The sequence below is a fragment of the Saccoglossus kowalevskii genome, chromosome 13, assembly GCF_978046115.1.
Source record: "Saccoglossus kowalevskii chromosome 13, keSacKowa6.1, whole genome shotgun sequence".
NCBI classification, from domain to species: domain Eukaryota; kingdom Metazoa; phylum Hemichordata; class Enteropneusta; family Harrimaniidae; genus Saccoglossus; species Saccoglossus kowalevskii.
Window position 1 is genome coordinate 14,445,976 of NC_140653.1, and position 25,188 is coordinate 14,471,163.

The window sequence follows — 25,188 nt, forward strand, 5'->3', positions numbered from 1 at the left end:
TTTTAGCAAATAAATGTTATAAAAACTGTGATCTCATTTTAAATATGTTATAATGTGATCTCATTTTAAAATGATGATCTTGGTGTGACCTTTGACCTAACAGTAAACCGGAAGCAAATGAAATAAAATGAGCGGAGACGTTGTTGATGCGTTTGATTGCTATTTGTGACTGATGTTTCGGTAAGATGCATTTATGGGTTTCTGTAACTTTAGTTCAATTATATTGATTCCGTGTGCACGTCAGCAGATTGCCAAATACACATTTGTGCGTGGGTGTTCATATTGAGTACTTAAGTGTCAGCATGGGCTCTTTTCACCCGGGATATGTACTAGTAACTAGTGGTCAATTATGGTCACTTATGGCAGGGGGTGAAAAAATTGCAACAGAAGCTTTTTTTCAGAGTTATTGATCTTATCCAATACTACTTAAAATCTGAAAGTTGTGTTACAAAAAATAAAATTGGCAATGAAAACCATTACATAATGAATTGTTCAAATGCAACGATTTCAGGATATCGACAACATTTCTTTCACAAAATTGCCTTTCCAGAGTTTGAAGAACTTAGTCAAGAATGCAAATTTATATACTTATTAGATGATTTTTATACTTATTATTAAATAGATTTTGAATTATGTATATTCTATTTTAATATTGTTGATAGTTGTCTGTAGTGACCATATATGGATGTATTATTTTAATATGGTGTTTAATATGTTATTCAATTAAAAGTAAATGAAGTTCATTTTTTTTCCAGTAAATAATTTTAATTCTTCAACTGCAACAAATTAAGAAGAAATGCAGCAAAAAACCAAGTAAACAGTGACTTTAAATCTATTAACACAATCACAGGCTAGTACCAGCACATGAACCATGGAGGAATTAACAGAAAGTCTAGCTACATCATTTCAAGTGTCAAATATACCAAACAGTACTGCTGCACCTCATCCCCGGTTACTGCAGTATAAGCTAAAATCCAGCGCTGTTGATCAGGAAGAACGCAGGAGGAGAAAGCTTGAACAGCAGAAACAGTAAGAGATTAGATTATTCCTTTAGTTATATTAAAGACGCTAGATACAAATACTAGATATTTATGTGCCAGAGATGGACAAATTTTGCGATGAAGAGTTATCTGTATTGACTTTAGTGCTTTCTAGTACTATGACAGTTCAGCATATTAGCAAATTTTATTTTGCTTGTCTTAGAATTATTTCACCTGTGTTGTAATTTTAATATACAAAGATTAGCAAACACATTTGACAAAGCGTATTTATTAAAACTAATTATCTCAGCCAACTGAACGTTTTACAGGAAGCGTGTAGACTACATTAATCATGTGAGAAGACTTGCAGAAGATGACTGGAAAGACTATACAAGTGAAGATGAGGAAGATGATGATGAGATGGATACATCAATCTCTAAGAAAAAACAGAAAAAAAAGAAGGCTAGATATTACAGCAATCAGGTATAGAGTTATTTTCAATTTGGAAGCCATCCATGTATATGTATTTTCTATGTTTTGTCATGTTTCTGAAATTTTGGGACCTCGCCCGTGACTTCATGAGACTGGTTATTTGAAATTCAGACACCCACTGTTACATTTGTCAAATTTCCCCATATTTTTCTAGTTAGCCGTGTGTTTTTAGTATCAAAGACATTTTCCAGGATGTACAGGACTTGATTATTTAGTTTTTTTCTCATCAAATTAAACATCTTACATCTGTTATTTGTCTTTGTTACAGCTAATGTTGTCAGAGTGGCTTGTTGACATGCCCGTTAATTTTGCAGAAGACTGGAAAATGATGCTATGTCCTGTGGGGAAAAGGTCACTGATTGTGGCATCACATGTAAGTAACACGGTACATGAATACAGATCACTTCTACTACAGTTATGTCTTTTTCCATCTATTCTCACAGGCAAAAAGAATTGAAAATTTAAAGATAAGGATGAAATAAGAATAAGAACATTTGATAATGGATGTTGGATTTATGAGTTATTTAAAGTTATTGTTTTTGCAGACACTTTGTTTGATGAATTAAAAACAAATCAAATATTCATGCGTTTTCAATAGGCGAAAGAGTGAAATTGGCCGTCAGGAAACCCCATATAAAAAAACATTAGTACAGCATATGTACTATCGTATTCATCCATATCTTAGCTTTCAGATGATGTATAGGTTAACAGTAGCATGCTTTGTAACATTTAGAGAATATCAGAGTCACAGATCGATGTTTTTTTAACCGGTCACTGGTAGCATAGTGGTCGTCGCATCAGACTCATGATCAGTAGACTTAAATTCAAATCCTACCTTAGACTGAACACCATAAAGGGTCGACCCTTACCCTGGGTGAGTGTGCCACAGACTCAATGGGAAGGCCTATTCCACCGGCCGAAATTCATTCACCTACAAATGCGACTTTTGCCAGGATAGCGCATTAAAATTGCCATTTGATAAAGAGATGGCTGCACAGCCTCGCCATTTAGTCCCAAACATGAATATGACTTTTGTGTGCAAAAATGCACAATGTGTCAGCACTAGCACTTGCAATTTGCACATACAAAAAAAGTCAAGTGAGACAACACTGCAGAGTAAATTGTTCTGTACCATTAATATTTCAGGGAACAACTACAGCATATAGCAAGAGTGGTTACAAAATGAATAGATTTCCATCATTACTACCAGGTGGCAATAGAAGAGGTATACACAAAAATACAGGTACGCTATCCTTATCTATGATATGGCTTCTTGCAATCAAAACCTTACATCTACATTGTACATCATGTCACACATATAACGATATGCATTCACTTTCAAGTATTGATTCAAAATGACTGACTCAGTTTTGTTCAATTTTGCACAACGTGGATTTTTTATGTCATGACTAGGCATATTATAGTGGTCTCTGACTGCACATTGATACTAGGCATATTATAGTGGTCTCTGACTGCACATTTATACTAGGCATATTATAGTGGTCTCTGACTGCACATTGATACTAGGCATATTATAGTGGTCTCTCAATGCACATTGATACTAGGCATATTATAGTGGTCTCTGACTGCACATTGATACTAGGCATATTATAGTGGTCTCTGACTGCACATTGATACTAGGCATATTATAGTGGTCTCTGACTGCACATTGATACTAGGCATATTGTAGTGGTCTCTGACTGCACATTGATACTAGGCATATTATAGTGGTCTCTGACTGCACATTGATACTAGGCATATTATAGTGGTCTCTGACTGCACATTGATACTAGGCATATTATAGTGGTCTCTCAATGCACATTGATACTAGGCATATTATAGTGGTCTCTGACTGCACATTTATACTAGGCATATTATAGTGGTCTCTCAATGCACATTGATACTAGGCATATTATAGTGGTCTCTGACTGCACATTGATACTAGGCATATTATAGTGGTCTCTGACTGCACATTGATACTAGGCATATTATAGTGGTCTCTCAATGCACATTGATACTAGGCATATTATAGTGGTCTCTGACTGCACATTTATACTAGGCATATTATAGTGGTCTCTCAATGCACATTGATACTAGGCATATTATAGTGGTCTCTGACTGCACATTTATACTAGGCATATTATAGTGGTCTCTGACTGCACATTGATACTAGGCATATTATAGTGGTCTCTCAATGCACATTGATACTAGGCATATTATAGTGGTCTCTGACTGCACATTTATACTAGGCATATTATAGTGGTCTCTGACTGCACATTTATACTAGGCATATTATAGTGGTCTCTCAATGCACATTGATACTAGGCATATTATAGTGGTCTCTGACTGCACATTGATACTAGGCATATTATAGTGGTCTCTGACTGCACATTGATACTAGGCATATTATAGTGGTCTCTCAAGGCACATTGATACTAGGCATATTATAGTGGTCTCTGACTGCACATTTATACTAGGCATATTATAGTGGTCTCAATGCACATTGATACTAGGCATATTATAGTGGTCTCTGACTGCACATTGATACTAGGCATATTATAGTGGTCTCTGACTGCACATTGATACTAGGCATATTATAGTGGTCTCTGACTGCACATTGATACTAGGCATATTATAGTGGTCTCTCAATGCACATTGATACTAGGCATATTATAGTGGTCTCTGACTGCACATTGATACTAGGCATATTATAGTGGTCTCTGACTGCACATTGATACTAGGCATATTATAGTGGTCTCTGACTGCACATTGATACTAGGCATATTATAGTGGTCTCTGACTGCACATTGATACTAGGAATATTATAGTGGCGTCTGACTGTAAATTGATACTAGGCATATTATAGTGGTCTATGACTGCACATTGATACTAGGCATATTATAGTGGTCTCTGACTGCACATTGATACTAGGCATATTAAAGTGGTCTCTGACTGCACATTGATACTAGGCATATTATAGTGGTCTCTGACTGCACATTTATACTAGGCATATTATAGTGGTCTCTGACTGCACATTTATACTAGGCATATTATAGTGGTCTCTCAATGCACATTGATACTAGGCATATTATAGTGGTCTCTGACTGCACATTTATACTAGGCATATTATAGTGGTCTCTGACTGCACATTTATACTAGGCATATTATAGTGGTCTCTGACTGCACATTGATACTAGGCATATTATAGTGGTCTCTGACTGCACATTGATACTAGGCATATTATAGTGGTCTCTGACTGCACATTGATACTAGGCATATTATAGTGGTCTCTCAATGCACATTGATACTAGGCATATTATAGTGGTCTCTCAATGCACATTGATACTAGGCATATTATAGTGGTCTCTGACTGCACATTGATACTAGGCATATTATAGTGGTCTCTGACTGCACATTGATACTAGGCATATTATAGTGGTCTCTGACTGCACATTGATACTAGGAATATTATAGTGGTCTATGACTGCACATTGATACTAGGCATATTATAGTGGTCTCTGACTGCACATTGATACTAGGCATATTATAGTGGTCTCTGACTGCACATTTATACTAGGCATATTATAGTGGTCTCTCAATGCACATTGATACTAGGCATATTATAGTGGTCTCTGACTGCACATTTATACTAGGCATATTATAGTGGTCTCTGACTGCACATTTATACTAGGCATATTATAGTGGTCTCTGACTGCACATTGATACTAGGCATATTATAGTGGTCTCTGACTGCACATTGATACTAGGCATATTATAGTGGTCTCTGACTGCACATTTATACTAGGCATATTATAGTGGTCTCTCAATGCACATTGATACTAGGCATATTATAGTGGTCTCTCAATGCACATTGATACTAGGCATATTATAGTGGTCTCTGACTGCACATTGATACTAGGCATATTATAGTGGTCTCTGACTGCACATTGATACTAGGCATATTATAGTGGTCTCTGACTGCACATTGATACTAGGCATATTATAGTGGTCTCTGACTGCACATTGATACTAGGAATATTATAGTGGCGTCTGACTGTAAATTGATACTAGGCATATTATAGTGGTCTATGACTGCACATTGATACTAGGCATATTATAGTGGTCTCTGACTGCACATTGATACTAGGCATATTATAGTGGTCTCTGACTGCACATTGATACTAGGCATATTAAAGTGGTCTCTGACTGCACATTGATACTAGGCATATTATAGTGGTCTCTGACTGCACATTTATACTAGGCATATTATAGTGGTCTCTGACTGCACATTTATACTAGGCATATTATAGTGGTCTCTCAATGCACATTGATACTAGGCATATTATAGTGGTCTCTGACTGCACATTTATACTAGGCATATTATAGTGGTCTCTGACTGCACATTTATACTAGGCATATTATAGTGGTCTCTGACTGCACATTGATACTAGGCATATTATAGTGGTCTCTGACTGCACATTGATACTAGGCATATTATAGTGGTCTCTGACTGCACATTGATACTAGGCATATTATAGTGGTCTCTCAATGCACATTGATACTAGGCATATTATAGTGGTCTCTCAATGCACATTGATACTAGGCATATTATAGTGGTCTCTGACTGCACATTGATACTAGGCATATTATAGTGGTCTCTGACTGCACATTGATACTAGGCATATTATAGTGGTCTCTGACTGCACATTGATACTAGGAATATTATAGTGGCGTCTGACTGTAAATTGATACTAGGCATATTATAGTGGTCTATGACTGCACATTGATACTAGGCATATTATAGTGGTCTCTGACTGCACATTGATACTAGGCATATTATAGTGGTCTCTGACTGCACATTGATACTAGGCATATTAAAGTGGTCTCTGACTGCACATTGATACTAGGCATATTATAGTGGTCTCTGACTGCACATTTATACTAGGCATATTATAGTGGTCTCTGACTGCACATTTATACTAGGCATATTATAGTGGTCTCTCAATGCACATTGATACTAGGCATATTATAGTGGTCTCTGACTGCACATTTATACTAGGCATATTATAGTGGTCTCTGACTGCACATTTATACTAGGCATATTATAGTGGTCTCTGACTGCACATTGATACTAGGCATATTATAGTGGTCTCTGACTGCACATTGATACTAGGCATATTATAGTGGTCTCTGACTGCACATTGATACTAGGCATATTATAGTGGTCTCTGACTGCACATTGATACTAGGCATATTATAGTGGTCTCTCAATGCACATTGATACTAGGCATATTATAGTGGTCTCTGACTGCACATTTATACTAGGCATATTATAGTGGTCTCTGACTGCACATTGATACTAGGCATATTATAGTGGTCTCTGACTGCACATTGATACTAGGCATATTATAGTGGTCTCTGACTGCACATTGATACTAGGCATATTATAGTGGTCTCTGACTGCACATTGATACTAGGCATATTATAGTGGTCTCTCAATGCACATTGATACTAGGCATATTATAGTGGTCTCTGACTGCACATTGATACTAGGCATATTATAGTGGTCTCTCAATGCACATTGATACTAGGCATATTATAGTGGTCTCTCAATGCACATTGATACTAGGCATATTATAGTGGTCTCTGACTGCACATTGATACTAGGCATATTATAGTGGTCTCTCAATGCACATTGATACTAGGCATATTATAGTGGTCTCTGACTGCACATTGATACTAGGCATATTATAGTGGTCTCTGACTGCACATTGATACTAGGCATATTATAGTGGTCTCTGACTGCACATTGATACTAGGCATATTATAGTGGTCTCTGACTGCACATTGATACTAGGAATATTATAGTGGCGTCTGACTGTAAATTGATACTAGGCATATTATAGTGGTCTATGACTGCACATTGATACTAGGCATATTATAGTGGTCTCTGACTGCACATTGATACTAGGCATATTATAGTGGTCTCTGACTGCACATTGATACTAGGCATATTAAAGTGGTCTCTGACTGCACATTGATACTAGGCATATTATAGTGGTCTCTGACTGCACATTTATACTAGGCATATTATAGTGGTCTCTGACTGCACATTTATACTAGGCATATTATAGTGGTCTCTCAATGCACATTGATACTAGGCATATTATAGTGGTCTCTGACTGCACATTTATACTAGGCATATTATAGTGGTCTCTGACTGCACATTTATACTAGGCATATTATAGTGGTCTCTGACTGCACATTGATACTAGGCATATTATAGTGGTCTCTGACTGCACATTGATACTAGGCATATTATAGTGGTCTCTGACTGCACATTGATACTAGGCATATTATAGTGGTCTCTCAATGCACATTGATACTAGGCATATTATAGTGGTCTCTGACTGCACATTGATACTAGGCATATTATAGTGGTCTCTGACTGCACATTGATACTAGGCATATTATAGTGGTCTCTGACTGCACATTGATACTAGGCATATTATAGTGGTCTCTGACTGCACATTGATACTAGGAATATTATAGTGGCGTCTGACTGTAAATTGATACTAGGCATATTATAGTGGTCTATGACTGCACATTGATACTAGGCATATTATAGTGGTCTCTGACTGCACATTGATACTAGGCATATTATAGTGGTCTCTGACTGCACATTGATACTAGGCATATTAAAGTGGTCTCTGACTGCACATTGATACTAGGCATATTATAGTGGTCTCTGACTGCACATTTATACTAGGCATATTATAGTGGTCTCTGACTGCACATTTATACTAGGCATATTATAGTGGTCTCTCAATGCACATTGATACTAGGCATATTATAGTGGTCTCTGACTGCACATTTATACTAGGCATATTATAGTGGTCTCTGACTGCACATTTATACTAGGCATATTATAGTGGTCTCTGACTGCACATTGATACTAGGCATATTATAGTGGTCTCTGACTGCACATTGATACTAGGCATATTATAGTGGTCTCTGACTGCACATTGATACTAGGCATATTATAGTGGTCTCTGGCTGCACATTGATACTAGGCATATTATAGTGGTCTCTCAATGCACATTGATACTAGGCATATTATAGTGGTCTCTGACTGCACATTTATACTAGGCATATTATAGTGGTCTCTCAATGCACATTGATACTAGGCATATTATAGTGGTCTCTGACTGCACATTTATACTAGGCATATTATAGTGGTCTCTCAATGCACATTGATACTAGGCATATTATAGTGGTCTCTGACTGCACATTTATACTAGGCATATTATAGTGGTCTCTGACTGCACATTGATACTAGGCATATTATAGTGGTCTCTCAATGCACATTGATACTAGGCATATTATAGTGGTCTCTGACTGCACATTTATACTAGGCATATTATAGTGGTCTCTGACTGCACATTTATACTAGGCATATTATAGTGGTCTCTCAATGCACATTGATACTAGGCATATTATAGTGGTCTCTGACTGCACATTGATACTAGGCATATTATAGTGGTCTCTGACTGCACATTGATTACTAGGCATATTATAGTGGTCTCTCAAGGCACATTGATACTAGGCATATTATAGTGGTCTCTGACTGCACATTTATACTAGGCATATTATAGTGGTCTCAATGCACATTGATACTAGGCATATTATAGTGGTCTCTGACTGCACATTGATACTAGGCATATTATAGTGGTCTCTGACTGCACATTGATACTAGGCATATTATAGTGGTCTCTGACTGCACATTGATACTAGGCATATTATAGTGGTCTCTCAATGCACATTGATACTAGGCATATTATAGTGGTCTCTGACTGCACATTGATACTAGGCATATTATAGTGGTCTCTCAATGCACATTGATACTAGGCATATTATAGTGGTCTCTGACTGCACATTTATACTAGGCATATTATAGTGGTCTCTGACTGCACATTTATACTAGGCATATTATAGTGTCTCTCAATGCACATTGATACTAGGCATATTATAGTGGTCTCTGACTGCACATTGATACTAGGCATATTATAGTGGTCTCTGACTGCACATTGATACTAGGCATATTATAGTGGTCTCTCAAGGCACATTGATACTAGGCATATTATAGTGGTCTCTGACTGCACATTTATACTAGGCATATTATAGTGGTCTCAATGCACATTGATACTAGGCATATTTATAGTGGTCTCTGACTGCACATTGATACTAGGCATATTATAGTGGTCTCTGACTGCACATTGATACTAGGCATATTATAGTGGTCTCTGACTGCACATTGATACTAGGCATATTATAGTGGTCTCTCAATGCACATTGATACTAGGCATATTATAGTGGTCTCTGACTGCACATTGATACTAGGCATATTATAGTGGTCTCTGACTGCACATTGATACTAGGCATATTATAGTGGTCTCTGACTGCACATTGATACTAGGCATATTATAGTGGTCTCTGACTGCACATTGATACTAGGAATATTATAGTGGCGTCTGACTGTAAATTGATACTAGGCATATTATAGTGGTCTATGACTGCACATTGATACTAGGCATATTATAGTGGTCTCTGACTGCACATTGATACTAGGCATATTATAGTGGTCTCTGACTGCACATTGATACTAGGCATATTAAAGTGGTCTCTGACTGCACATTGATACTAGGCATATTATAGTGGTCTCTGACTGCACATTTATACTAGGCATATTATAGTGGTCTCTGACTGCACATTTATACTAGGCATATTATAGTGGTCTCTCAATGCACATTGATACTAGGCATATTATAGTGGTCTCTGACTGCACATTTATACTAGGCATATTATAGTGGTCTCTGACTGCACATTTATACTAGGCATATTATAGTGGTCTCTGACTGCACATTGATACTAGGCATATTATAGTGGTCTCTGACTGCACATTGATACTAGGCATATTATAGTGGTCTCTGACTGCACATTGATACTAGGCATATTATAGTGGTCTCTCAATGCACATTGATACTAGGCATATTATAGTGGTCTCTCAATGCACATTGATACTAGGCATATTATAGTGGTCTCTGACTGCACATTGATACTAGGCATATTATAGTGGTCTCTGACTGCACATTGATACTAGGCATATTATAGTGGTCTCTGACTGCACATTGATACTAGGAATATTATAGTGGCGTCTGACTGTAAATTGATACTAGGCATATTATAGTGGTCTATGACTGCACATTGATACTAGGCATATTATAGTGGTCTCTGACTGCACATTGATACTAGGCATATTATAGTGGTCTCTGACTGCACATTGATACTAGGCATATTAAAGTGGTCTCTGACTGCACATTGATACTAGGCATATTATAGTGGTCTCTGACTGCACATTTATACTAGGCATATTATAGTGGTCTCTGACTGCACATTTATACTAGGCATATTATAGTGGTCTCTCAATGCACATTGATACTAGGCATATTATAGTGGTCTCTGACTGCACATTTATACTAGGCATATTATAGTGGTCTCTGACTGCACATTTATACTAGGCATATTATAGTGGTCTCTGACTGCACATTGATACTAGGCATATTATAGTGGTCTCTGACTGCACATTGATACTAGGCATATTATAGTGGTCTCTGACTGCACATTGATACTAGGCATATTATAGTGGTCTCTGACTGCACATTGATACTAGGCATATTATAGTGGTCTCTCAATGCACATTGATACTAGGCATATTATAGTGGTCTCTGACTGCACATTTATACTAGGCATATTATAGTGGTCTCTCAATGCACATTGATACTAGGCATATTATAGTGGTCTCTGACTGCACATTGATACTAGGCATATTATAGTGGTCTCTGACTGCACATTGATACTAGGCATATTATAGTGGTCTCTGACTGCACATTGATACTAGGCATATTATAGTGGTCTCTCAATGCACATTGATACTAGGCATATTATAGTGGTCTCTGACTGCACATTGATACTAGGCATATTATAGTGGTCTCTCAATGCACATTGATACTAGGCATATTATAGTGGTCTCTGACTGCACATTGATACTAGGCATATTATAGTGGTCTCTGACTGCACATTGATACTAGGCATATTATAGTGGTCTCTCAATGCACATTGATACTAGGCATATTATAGTGGTCTCTGACTGCACATTGATACTAGGCATATTATAGTGGTCTCTGACTGCACATTGATACTAGGCATATTATAGTGGTCTCTGACTGCACATTGATACTAGGCATATTATAGTGGTCTCTGACTGCACATTGATACTAGGAATATTATAGTGGCGTCTGACTGTAAATTGATACTAGGCATATTATAGTGGTCTATGACTGCACATTGATACTAGGCATATTATAGTGGTCTCTGACTGCACATTGATACTAGGCATATTATAGTGGTCTCTGACTGCACATTGATACTAGGCATATTAAAGTGGTCTCTGACTGCACATTGATACTAGGCATATTATAGTGGTCTCTGACTGCACATTTATACTAGGCATATTATAGTGGTCTCTGACTGCACATTTATACTAGGCATATTATAGTGGTCTCTCAATGCACATTGATACTAGGCATATTATAGTGGTCTCTGACTGCACATTTATACTAGGCATATTATAGTGGTCTCTGACTGCACATTTATACTAGGCATATTATAGTGGTCTCTGACTGCACATTGATACTAGGCATATTATAGTGGTCTCTGACTGCACATTGATACTAGGCATATTATAGTGGTCTCTGACTGCACATTGATACTAGGCATATTATAGTGGTCTCTCAATGCACATTGATACTAGGCATATTATAGTGGTCTCTCAATGCACATTGATACTAGGCATATTATAGTGGTCTCTGACTGCACATTGATACTAGGCATATTATAGTGGTCTCTGACTGCACATTGATACTAGGCATATTATAGTGGTCTCTGACTGCACATTGATACTAGGAATATTATAGTGGCGTCTGACTGTAAATTGATACTAGGCATATTATAGTGGTCTATGACTGCACATTGATACTAGGCATATTATAGTGGTCTCTGACTGCACATTGATACTAGGCATATTATAGTGGTCTCTGACTGCACATTGATACTAGGCATATTAAAGTGGTCTCTGACTGCACATTGATACTAGGCATATTATAGTGGTCTCTGACTGCACATTTATACTAGGCATATTATAGTGGTCTCTGACTGCACATTTATACTAGGCATATTATAGTGGTCTCTCAATGCACATTGATACTAGGTATATTATAGTGGTCTCTGACTGCACATTTATACTAGGCATATTATAGTGGTCTCTGACTGCACATTTATACTAGGCATATTATAGTGGTCTCTGACTGCACATTGATACTAGGCATATTATAGTGGTCTCTGACTGCACATTGATACTAGGCATATTATAGTGGTCTCTGACTGCACATTGATACTAGGCATATTATAGTGGTCTCTGGCTGCACATTGATACTAGGCATATTATAGTGGTCTCTCAATGCACATTGATACTAGGCATATTATAGTGGTCTCTGACTGCACATTTATACTAGGCATATTATAGTGGTCTCTCAATGCACATTGATACTAGGCATATTATAGTGGTCTCTGACTGCACATTGATACTAGGCATATTATAGTGGTCTCTGACTGCACATTGATACTAGGCATATTATAGTGGTCTCTGACTGCACATTGATACTAGGCATATTATAGTGGTCTCTCAATGCACATTGATACTAGGCATATTATAGTGGTCTCTGACTGCACATTGATACTAGGCATATTATAGTGGTCTCTCAATGCACATTGATACTAGGCATATTATAGTGGTCTCTGACTGCACATTGATACTAGGCATATTATAGTGGTCTCTGACTGCACATTGATACTAGGAATATTATAGTGGCGTCTGACTGTAAATTGATACTAGGCATATTATAGTGGTCTCTGACTGCACATTGATACTAGGCATATTATAGTGGTCTCTGACTGCACATTGATACTAGGCATATTATAGTGGTCTCTGACTACACATTGATACTAGGCATATTATAGTGGTCTCTGACTGCACATTGATACTAGGCATATTATAGTGGTCTCTGACTGCACATTGATACTAGGCATATTAAAGTGGTCTCTGACTGCACATTGATACTAGGCATATTATAGTGGTCTCTGCACATTGATACTAGGCATATTATAGTGGTCTCTGACTGCACATTGATACTAGGCATATTATAGTGGTCTCTGACTGCACATTGATACTAGGCATATTAAAGTGGTCTCTGACTGCACATTGATACTAGGCATATTATAGTGGTCTCTGACTGCACATTGATACTAGGCATATTATAGTGGTCTCTGACTGCACATTGATACTAGGCATATTAAAGTGGTCTCTGACTGCACATTGATACTAGGCATATTATAGTGGTCTCTGACTGCACATTGATACTAGGCATATTATAGTGGTCTCTGACTGCACATTGATACTAGGCATATTATAGTGGTCTCTGACTGCACATTGATACTAGGCATATTATAGTGGTCTCTCAATGCACATTATCATGAGTTTATTTTCATGAGAAAAATTTGCACAAACTGGAAAATGTTGCATATTTGAAAATTTCACTAAATGTTCTTTGTGATGTGTATGTAATCTTAAATGGTCATCTCCAGTAGCTGATAAAGCACATGTAATCAACAAATTAATTTACTTGGGCACCATTAGAAGACACACACACACACGTGAAAACAATGTCATTGTGACCTCATGTTATTTAACTGTTTAAATCAAAAATATATTACCGGATTCTGCCGTAAATTCGCCCAGAGCCGTTAAACGGCAGTTCGGATTTAAAAAAAAAAAAATGAGACCAAGAAACCTCCCAGGGCGATTTTTTGGCAGTTTTTTAAGGTGTTATTTTAATCTTTTCTGATGCCTAAAAGTTTCACCGTAGTCATTGACCCCTATTCAAGAGTATTGATGTTTATTGCGACTAGCGTGAATGAGTTAGCTTCGTTTCGACAATGAGCTGTTATCGCTGTAAATAATGTTAAATTATTCTTCAAATGCTCGTTTATCTTTTGAAAACAACTAATTTTTTTATTTAAAAACAAATCATGCCATTTTCCCATTAAAATCCAGGCCAAAAGATCGTACAACAACATCGGCAAATGTCTTCCGTGCTGAGTTCAATAACATTAACATATTTAAATGTTCTATGGTAATTTGAACACGTTGGCATCATCCATCATTTTCATTGGTTAATTATCGATTTGACCTGTCAGGTCAAAGAACACCATCTCAGGTCAAAAAATGGCGGATATTTATTTCTACAGCATCGAGCGTTGACAATGCGATCAGAATCATTCGCTTACGATGAAATAAGTTGAAATTTATTTGCATTTTTTAACAATTCAACGAATTTATTTTTTGCATGTTATTATAATCATTACTAGGTAATAATCAACAATTGTAAAACGCAGCATTACCGGATTACGCTACCACGATTACTTGCTACTAAGTAATGCAGTTGTGTTGTTATTTGAAACTTCTTTTATTTAGAATATACTTTCGTTACTTATAAAATGAAAGAAAATAATTGTATTTGGCGCACGAGGTTCGTTAATTTTAATTGGAGAAAGATGCGCTGTCTACTTTTTAATCCATCTAGAAAAAATGTATACAATTTTAGATTAGCTTCTGCAATAGTTTCTTTTGTTTTGGGTGCTCCAACTGCCGGTGTTGAAAATCGGCATAAGTGGATTTTTCAACGAAAATATAAGCCCCCTAAAAATATCTGATGATAATTTTTTAGAAAATTTGAACCCCAAATAAGGGCCCACCAACCATTAAACCGCCAAAGGCGATTTTTCGGATGAGCGAATTTACGTCAGAATCCGGTATAAAAAAATTATTTATTATATAATCACATGATCAAAAATCGTACTCATGAAAAGAAAAAGCGTACTGAAGATATTGATGTGTGCTCAGGCACTTCAAATTCAGTTATTAATTTAGGGGACATTAGTCATCACATATGATCTCAAATTATTATTTTTTTTCCAAATCATCACATTATTGTTTATGATAACCATTCATAGCATGTCTCTACAGTCAGATTTTATCCAAACATCCAATATTGAAATTTCTAACTCTATCGATCACTACCGGTATTCATTTTTCTTATCATTACTAACAAATTGAGCTCTTTTCTGGCACTTGAATGACCATTTACCCTAAGTCCCTTATATTATTTTGTTTATCGTTAAGATATTTATGTCTTTTTTTTGTTTACAAACTAATAACTGCATCTTGATTTTCCAAATCAATCTTGTGCATTCATTTTGTCGGACTCTGTGAGTTTTTCTGTCAATTCTGAATTTCTAAAATACTGGGCATACAATAAATAGAAAATACACCAAACATGGGTGAAATTTCATGAGCTGATACAAACTGATTCGTTGAGAAAGAAAATGAAAAACACTTTGATATGGTGAGTGTATGCGCTTGAAATATAAAAGAAGTCTTTAGGAAAGATTATGTTCAAATGTAGATGCGAGTTCACTCATGCAGCTTGGACCATTGCAGCTTAAGCTGCAGATTAGATTAGGTTGTACTCATCTATGTAACATGAGCTGCAGTGTTATTGCTTTCAAAGATTAACTGTAAACCAGTTAATCTTAGCCCCTGGAAATTCTGCAAAAATCGTGAAAAGTGTCTCTTGTGAGATTAGAATATTTTACTTTCGCCCACGCAAAATAATTGAGTTCATCAATAATAATATCAATCAAAATCATTATATTTTTCATTTGGCAAATAACATCTTTGTCACTAGGTTAATTGCAATTGCGATAAACGTGGTTGTTATGACGAGGGGGGATTCTTTCCTGTGCAGAGCCCTCTAGTGTTCTATTATTGTGAATTACTTTATAATAAAATCAGATATGCCACTAGAGGGCAGTGTCTCTGATCACTATATCATATTTACTGGAATTTCAAGTTTCATCAGTAGAAAAGTGGAAATCACACCATAAATATTGAGACAAAAGTCTTATTGTAAATTTTTAAACAAAAGTTATATAGGGAAATTTACAAGTCTAATAAATCACTGTGTTTTTGTTTATAATATTCATCACAGAGTACACGCTGTTGGATTGTATTTACTCTGAAGTAAACAGAACCTTCTATATGTTGGATGTGATGTGTTGGAGGGGAGTACCGGTATATGACAGTGATACTGAATTTAGATTCTACTGGATGCATACAAAATTTGAGGATGTTCCAGGACTAGCTACACATTCAAATATCAATCCTGTGAGTTAATGTATTGTCATCAAATATATCTTATTATGATTTTTTCAGGTTTAATGTGTGAGTTTGACTTTTGACCTTCAAACACCAAAGTCAACTTCTATCACAAAATATAAACTTTGCCTAAGTTTTAATGTATGTTTGCACTGCACATTGATACTAGGCATATTATAGTGGTCTCTGACTGCACATTGATACTAGGCATATTATAGTGGTCTCTGACTGCACATTGATACTAGGCATATTATAGTGGTCTCTGACTGCACATTGATACTAGGCATATTATAGTGGTCACTGACTGCACATTGATACTAGGCATATTATAGTGGTCTCTGACTGCACATTGATACTAGGCATATTATAGTGGTCTCTGACTGCACATTGATACTAGGCATATTATAGTGGTCTCTGACTGCACATTGATACTAGGCATATTATAGTGGTCTATGACTGCACATTGATACTAGGCATATTATAGTGGTCTCTGACTGCACATTGATACTAGGCATATTATAGTGGTCTATGACTGCACATTGATACTAGGCATATTATAGTGGTCTCTGACTGCACATTGATACTAGGCATATTATAGTGGTCTATGACTGCACATTGATACTAGGCATATTATAGTGGTCTCTGACTGCACATTGATACTAGGCATATTATAGTGGTCTCTGACTGCACATTGATACTAGGAATATTATAGTGGTCTCTGACTGCACATTGATACTAGGCATATTATAGTGGTCTCTGACTGCACATTGATACTAGGCATATTATAGTGGTCTCTGATTGCACATTGATACTAGGCATATTATAGTGGTCTCTGACTGCACATTGATACTAGGCATATTATAGTGGTCTATGACTGCACATTGATACTAGGCATATTATAGTGGTCTCTGACTGCACATTGATACTAGGCATATTATAGTGGTCTCTGACTGTACATTGATACTAGGCATATTATAGTGGTCATCACTGCACATTGATACTAGGCGTATTATAGTGGTCTATCACTGCACATTGATACTAGGCATATTATAGTGGTCTCTGACTGCACATTGATACTAGGCATATTTATAGTGGTCTCTGACTGCACATTGATACTAGGCATATTATAGTGGTCTCTGACTGCATTGATACTAGGCATATTATAGTGGTCTCTGACTGCACATTGATACTAGGCATTTTATAGTGGTCTCTGACTGCACATTGATACTAGGCATATTATAGTGGTCTATCACTGCACATTGATACTAGGCATATTATAGTGGTCTCTGATTGCACATTGATACTAGGCATATTATAGTGGTCTCTGACTGCACATTGATACTAGGCATATTATAGTGGTCTATCACTGCACATTGATACTAGGCATATTATAGTGGTCTCTGATTGCACATTGATACTAGGCATATTATAGTGGTCTCTGATTGCACATTGATACTAGGCATATTATAGTGGTCTCTGACTGCACATTGATACTAGGCATATTTATAGTGGTCTCTGACTGCACATTGATACTAGGCATATTATAGTGGTCTATCACTGCACATTGATACTAGGCATATTATAGTGGTCTCTGATTGCACATTGATACTAGGCATATTATAGTGGTCTCTGACTGCACATTGATACTAGGCATATTATAGTGGTCTATCACTGCACATTGATACTAGGCATATTATAGTGGTCTCTGACTGCACATTGATACTAGGCATATTATAGTGGTCTCTGACTGCACATTGATACTAGGCATATTATAGTGGTCTCTGACTGCACATTGATACTAGGCATATTATAGTGGTCTCTGACTGCACATTGATACTAGGAATATTAGAGTGGTCTCTGACTGCACATTGATACTAGGCATATTATAGTGGTCTCTGACTGCACATTGATACTAGGCATATTATAGTGGTCTATGACTGCACATTGATACTAGGCATATTATAGTGGTCTCTGACTGCACATTGATACTAGGCATATTATAGTGGTCTCTGACTGTACATTGATACTAGGCATATTATAGTGGTCTATCACTGCACATTGATACTAGGCGTATTATAGTGGTCTATCACTGCACATTGATACTAGGCATATTATAGTGGTCTCTGACTGCACATTGATACTAGGCATATTTATAGTGGTCTCTGACTGCACATTGATACTAGGCATATTATAGTGGTCTCTGACTGCATTGATACCAGGCATATTATAGTGGTCTCTGACTGCACATTGATACTAGGCATTTTATAGTGCTCATTGACTGCACATTGATACTAGGCATATTATAGTGGTCTATCACTGCACATTGATACTAGGCATATTATAGTGGTCTCTGACTGCACATTGATACTAGGCATATTATAGTGGTCTCTGACTGTACATTGATACTAGGCATATTATAGTGGTCATCACTGCACATTGATACTAGGCGTATTATAGTGGTCTATCACTGCACATTGATACTAGGCATATTATAGTGGTCTCTGACTGCACATTGATACTAGGCATATTTATAGTGGTCTCTGACTGCACATTGATACTAGGCATATTATAGTGGTCTCTGACTGCATTGATACTAGGCATATTATAGTGGTCTCTGACTGCACATTGATACTAGGCATTTTATAGTGGTCTCTGACTGCACATTGATACTAGGCATATTATAGTGGTCTATCACTGCACATTGATACTAGGCATATTATAGTGGTCTCTGATTGCACATTGATACTAGGCATATTATAGTGGTCTCTGACTGCACATTGATACTAGGCATATTATAGTGGTCTATCACTGCACATTGATACTAGGCATATTATAGTGGTCTCTGATTGCACATTGATACTAGGCATATTATAGTGGTCTCTGACTGCACATTGATACTAGGCATATTATAGTGTTCTCTGACTGCACATTGATACTAGGCATATTATAGTGGTCTCTGACTGCACATTGATACTAGGCATATTTATAGTGGTCTATCACTGCACATTGATACTAGGCATATTATAGTGGTCTATCACTGCACATTGATACTAGGCATATTATAGTGGTCTCTGATTGCACATTGATACTAGGCATATTATAGTGGTCTCTGACTGCACATTGATACTAGGCATATTATAGTGGTCTATCACTGCACATTGATACTAGACATATTATAGTGGTCTCTGACTGCACATTGATACTAGGCATATTATAGTGTTCTCTGACTGCACATTGATACTAGGCATATTATAGTGGTCTCTGACTGCATATTGATACTAGGCATATTTATAGTGGTCTCTGACTGCACATTGATACTAGGCATATTATAGTGGTCTCTGACTGGATACTAGGCATATTATAGTGGTCTCTGACTGTACATTGATACTAGGCATATTTATAGTGGTCTCTGACTGCACATTGATACTAGGCATATTATAGTGGTCTCTGACTGCACATTGATACTAGGCATATTATAGTGGTCTCTGACTGCACATTGATGCTAGGCATATTATAGTGGTCTCCGACTGCACATTGATACTAGACATATTATAGTGGTCTCTGACTGCACATTGATACTAGGCATATTATAGTGTTCTCTGACTGCACATTGATACTAGGCATATTATAGTGGTCTCTGACTGCATATTGATACTAGGCATATTTATAGTGGTCTCTGACTGCACATTGATACTAGGCATATTATAGTGGTCTCTGACTGAATACTAGGCATATTATAGTGGTCTCTGACTGTACATTGATACTAGGCATATTTATAGTGGTCTCTGACTGCACATTGATACTAGGCACATTATAGTGGTCTCTGACTGCACATTCATACTAGGCATATTATAGTGGTCTCTGACTCCACATTGATACTAGGCATATTTATAGTGGTCTCTGACTGCACATTGATACTAGGCATATTATAGTGGTCTCTGACTGCACATTGATACTAGGCATATTATAGTGGTCTCTGACTGCACATTGATACTAGGCATATTATAGTGGTCTCTGACTGCACATTGATACTAGGCATATTATAGTGGTCTCTGACTGCACATTGATACTAGGCATATTATAGTGGTCTCTGACTGCACATTGATACTAGGCATATTATAGTGGTCTCTGACTGCACATTGATACTAGGCATATTTATAGTGGTCTCTGACTGCACATTGATACTAGGCATATTATAGTGGTCTCTGACTGCACATTGATACTAGGCATATTATAGTGGTCTCTGACTCCACATTTATACTAGGCATATTATAGTGGTCTCTGACTGCACATTTATACTAGGCATATTTATAGTGGTACAAAATAGAGGTTTCAGACCATGCATTTTTTGCTAGCAAATCATAGTTCTAAAATAATTTTATTGATAATCTATCTCTATTGTTTATTGTAGTATAAAATTATACCATTGCCATACTGTTCGTGTAAGACAGAATACATTGAAAAAACCATGGCATCACCTCTACCTTTTGAGGTAAGTAAAGTGGTTTGAAAAAACAATACGCAATGTAACGACTGCTGGGAAGTACCTTCGCTATGGCTTTGTATGTTTGTCTTAGAATTTAAAGTCTTCTTTAATTAGAATAATTTGTGAATATGTTTATGATTTTACCGTTTAAATGTCTTTCAAATGTGGGAATAGAACATTGAAACAACATCAAAAACATTGATTCTAAAGTAGAAAGTACTTAATGAAGTACTATTTAGTCCCCGTTCGGACGAAGTCCGAAAACGGGGACTATTAATTTTGGCTCATTCCGTCCGACCGTCTGTCCATCCGTATGTACGTACGTGCATACAGAGCTATATCTGGGACACCCATTGACGGATTCATTCAAACTTTACATGAAGACATTGCATAATGTCTTACATATGCGCGTCGAGTTACTTTATTATTGGAGAAAAATGGCTGACCGGCGGCCGTTTTGGATGTAAAATTTGCTATTTCTGATACCTAAACGTGTCCGCAGCAGTTTCTCAGAGATGACTGAGTCGATTTGGATCAAAATTCGTATGATGATCATATGGGTTATAGGTGCACATCATACTTTTATTCGTGATTCAAACAAATATGGCCGACTGGCGGCCATTTTGTTTTTCATGGTACCCATGCTACTTTCTTTTTTGTAATTTTTGGTAAAAAGTGGTATTTTCGACTTCTTGTTGAAAACCGCAAGTCTGATTGCTTTGATATTACAAATAAAAGTATTACATGTGGACCTCTTTCAGATTTGTTCATTTAGTGATGATATCTTCGATTATCTAAATTTAATGAATTCGTTTTGTAATTTTTGGTAAAAAGTTATATTTCTTGTCGAAAACAGCAAGTCCGATTGCTTTGATACTATACATATTGTTGATTTTCTAATGATATCTTCAGTTCTTTAATTGCAATGTACATTGCTAACAGCGGAGCTATCTCAGCCGACAGGCTGTTTGTTCAACTTCTTCTTGAAAACTACAAGCCTAATTCTTTGGTGTATTTGTACCTTGGGTTGACCTCACTTAGATTTGATCATTTTATGATAACATCTTCAATTCTCTTATTTTAATGAATATTTTTGTCATTTTGGTAAAAAAGTGATATTTTTAAGTCTGATTGATTTGATACTATACATAAAGGTACTACAGGTGGACCTCTCTCAGATTTGTTCATTTTTTAATGAAAGCCGAGAGGCTGCTTGTTTGGACTCGGCAGCTCTCAAACCTATTGTTACATGTATTAACGTAAATAATCCATCGAGTTTACACGTTTTTCCTGTAAAATTACGTATGGATGTTCCCTCTCTTAACAAAGAAGCTCAGGAACTAAACACAAAGAAAATTTTATCGACTTGAAGTAGGATTTAGATCGTGTTATAATTCAAATCCCCCTTAGGCCAGACTTTTATTATCCCTTGTTTCACGAACCCGCCGAATGAACAGGAGCCGAAAATGAAATAAAAATAATATTTTATTTCAGCGTAATTTCTCGCGCCCGCCGACTTGTAGGTGCAAAAAATTGCCAAAAAAAAACTTATTTTTATGTTCATTTTATTTTCGCCAGCCACATAACAAACCCAAGTTGCATTTTCGTGGGAGTATCATGATCAAAGTACCAAAGTCTCGCGCAGATGGGAAACAAGGTTATACATGGAAAAAAAATTTATTTCATTTCTTCTTTCTGATCAATGATCTCACTTACAATTCTTTGAGAATCACACAAATCTAATGGAAAAAAAAGAATTAATTTTATTTATTTTTTCGCCCTCCTCAAAAAAATTGCTTTGTAAAAACTCAAGAAACAAAAAATAAAAAAAGTCTTGCCTTAGTTTTGTAAAGAGAAATTTTCATATGTATGTCTCTTATGTTTTGCAGGTTCAGCTGGATGGAATATTGTTCTACCACAAAGAGACTCACTACACACCGGGCAGTACGCCACTTGTTGGTTGGTTAAAACCATGGATGTTGCCAGAAATATTGGATGTCAAAGTACCCAAATGTTACATTGAAAGTCGTCCAGCAAATTCTAGTTTACTCCCTCCATCCCCATCAATGGATGTCACTGCTCCACAAAGTGCTGCTGGAGATTCTACAGAAAAATTACTTTCGTCCCCAGTAATGGATATCGCTGCTCCACGAAGTAATGTTGGAGATTCTATAGAAAAATTACTTTTGTCCCCGGCGATGGATATCGCTGCTCCACAAAGTGCTGCTGGAGATTCTACAGAAAAATTACTTTCATCCCCAGTAATGGTTGTCACTGCTCCACTAACTGTTGTTGGAGATTCAAACAATGCAAAAACTGATTTGAATGAACAGAATTTGTCAATTGACTGATACAGCATTGATAAACTATAAAATAGGAAATTTTATAAATTAAACTAATGAAATTGTTGATTTGGAAGTTTCAGCCAGCCTTGTTTTCTAAGCAACTTTCCAGATACATGTAGTTTGTATGATTTTTGTAAATCCACAAACAGGTCTCATTATTAATTTTTTCATACACTCAATTATTTCTGCCTATATATGGTAATATATTGTTCTCAGTAGTCAATGTCAATATTACCAAGTTAATTAGCAAATAAAAGCTACGGCACCAGCTATTATTGTGTGATAACAGGGCAAGGATGAGGATTTGCACAATAATTGGCAAGATATATAATTTGTTTACTATATCCCTGTTCAAGCTCTGTTAACACGCAATAAGGCCCAAAAAAAATTGTTTTGTAGCCCTCTGCGGCCGACCGAAAAATATGAAATATCGGGTCGTTTTTTTTTTTTGTTTTTTTTTTAGTAGGCCCAAATATTAAAAATTTTAAGCAGTAAAAAAGTGTTTCCTCGGACGGTTGTTTGATCCCCATGGTTCCCGGGGGATAAGTTGCGACTTTGAACCTCCGGTTGGTCTGTATTTAAATACAAAAGACTGAAAGAAACACTTTGATTTTTGTGTTTAATATCTAGCATGCATTTGATTGATTCCCATATACCCCGGCTATTTACGATACCCTTAGTTTTCACGAGTTTAAAAAAAAAAAAATCCGACCGACTCAATTTTTCAATTTTCCGAATTGAGGGCAACATAAGTTGTTTGTTTTTTTTTGGCCTAATGGACAGTGCAGAGTTCTTTAATATAAGAGCAGTAGTGTGTCCCTGATGTTTGTATTACAGCTACACCTAGTAGTTCATGAGGAAACGAAATGTAAACAAACATACTCAGATAAAATTTTAGAAATAAATTACCAGGATTTCCTAATAATAATGGGTTTGTTGTTTAAACTTGACATACAAATTGAAGGAAACATCGAATGTTGATGAGTCGCACACAAACTCTGTTGCCTTAAGATCATCGCCCGAATCGCACGGTTTGTTGGTGCCGACTCCACCAACCCGTGCGGGATCAGCCTAGTGGGTAAACACATATTGTATGTAAAAAAAATGGCCAAGTTTGATTGGATGCGCCTGTTGGAAAAGCGCCCAATCAGATGCTGTGTAAAATTGCACAGTAAGCTAAATAACAGTAGGCTGGTTGGCGATCCGCTCTGCTCAAAAACAAGCAACATGTTTTGGTTGTTTCCATGGTGTGACATAAACGTGAAGCTAACGTCGGTTTATAACTAAATGGGCCATATACAAAGAAGAAATCACTTAGTTTATTACTAGGACGTATTCTGCTGTTACATTTATTATTTCCAACCGTTTTGCGATAGTATATTCTAGAATGAAGGCAGCATTTACAGTTCATTCAAAGTTGCGTTGGGATTACGTTGATACAGTGTAACAATGTCGGCGTCGGTGATCTCTTACCAGTGCGCAACGTAGCCAAAA

At 36.7% G+C, this 25,188-nt stretch overlaps 1 protein-coding gene across 1 annotated transcript; it reads left to right on the forward strand.

Annotated features, from left to right (window-relative positions):
* The first annotated feature begins 92 nt into the window (after nt 1–92).
* LOC102802583 (snurportin-1-like) lies at nt 93–24,622 on the forward strand. The gene is made up of 8 exons (XM_085506731.1): nt 93–180; nt 756–1,029; nt 1,310–1,463; nt 1,741–1,845; nt 2,619–2,715; nt 16,697–16,872; nt 21,275–21,355; nt 23,239–24,622. Exons 2-8 carry the CDS (start codon nt 872–874, stop codon nt 23,698–23,700), a joined length of 1,233 nt encoding a protein of 410 aa, XP_085362857.1. The 5' UTR covers nt 93–180; nt 756–871; the 3' UTR covers nt 23,701–24,622.
* Nucleotides 24,623–25,188: the final 566 nt, after the last annotated feature.

Excerpts from the sequence above, each read along its gene's own strand:
- LOC102802583 (XM_085506731.1), top strand. The coding sequence starts at position 872 with ATGGAGGAATTAACAGAAAGTCTAGCTACATCATTTCAAGTGTCAAAT. Across the intron at positions 1,846-2,618 it reads CACTGATTGTGGCATCACAT|GGAACAACTACAGCATATAG; the intron begins GTAAGTAACACG and ends TTAATATTTCAG. Across the intron at positions 16,873-21,274 it reads CACATTCAAATATCAATCCT|TATAAAATTATACCATTGCC; the intron begins GTGAGTTAATGT and ends TGTTTATTGTAG.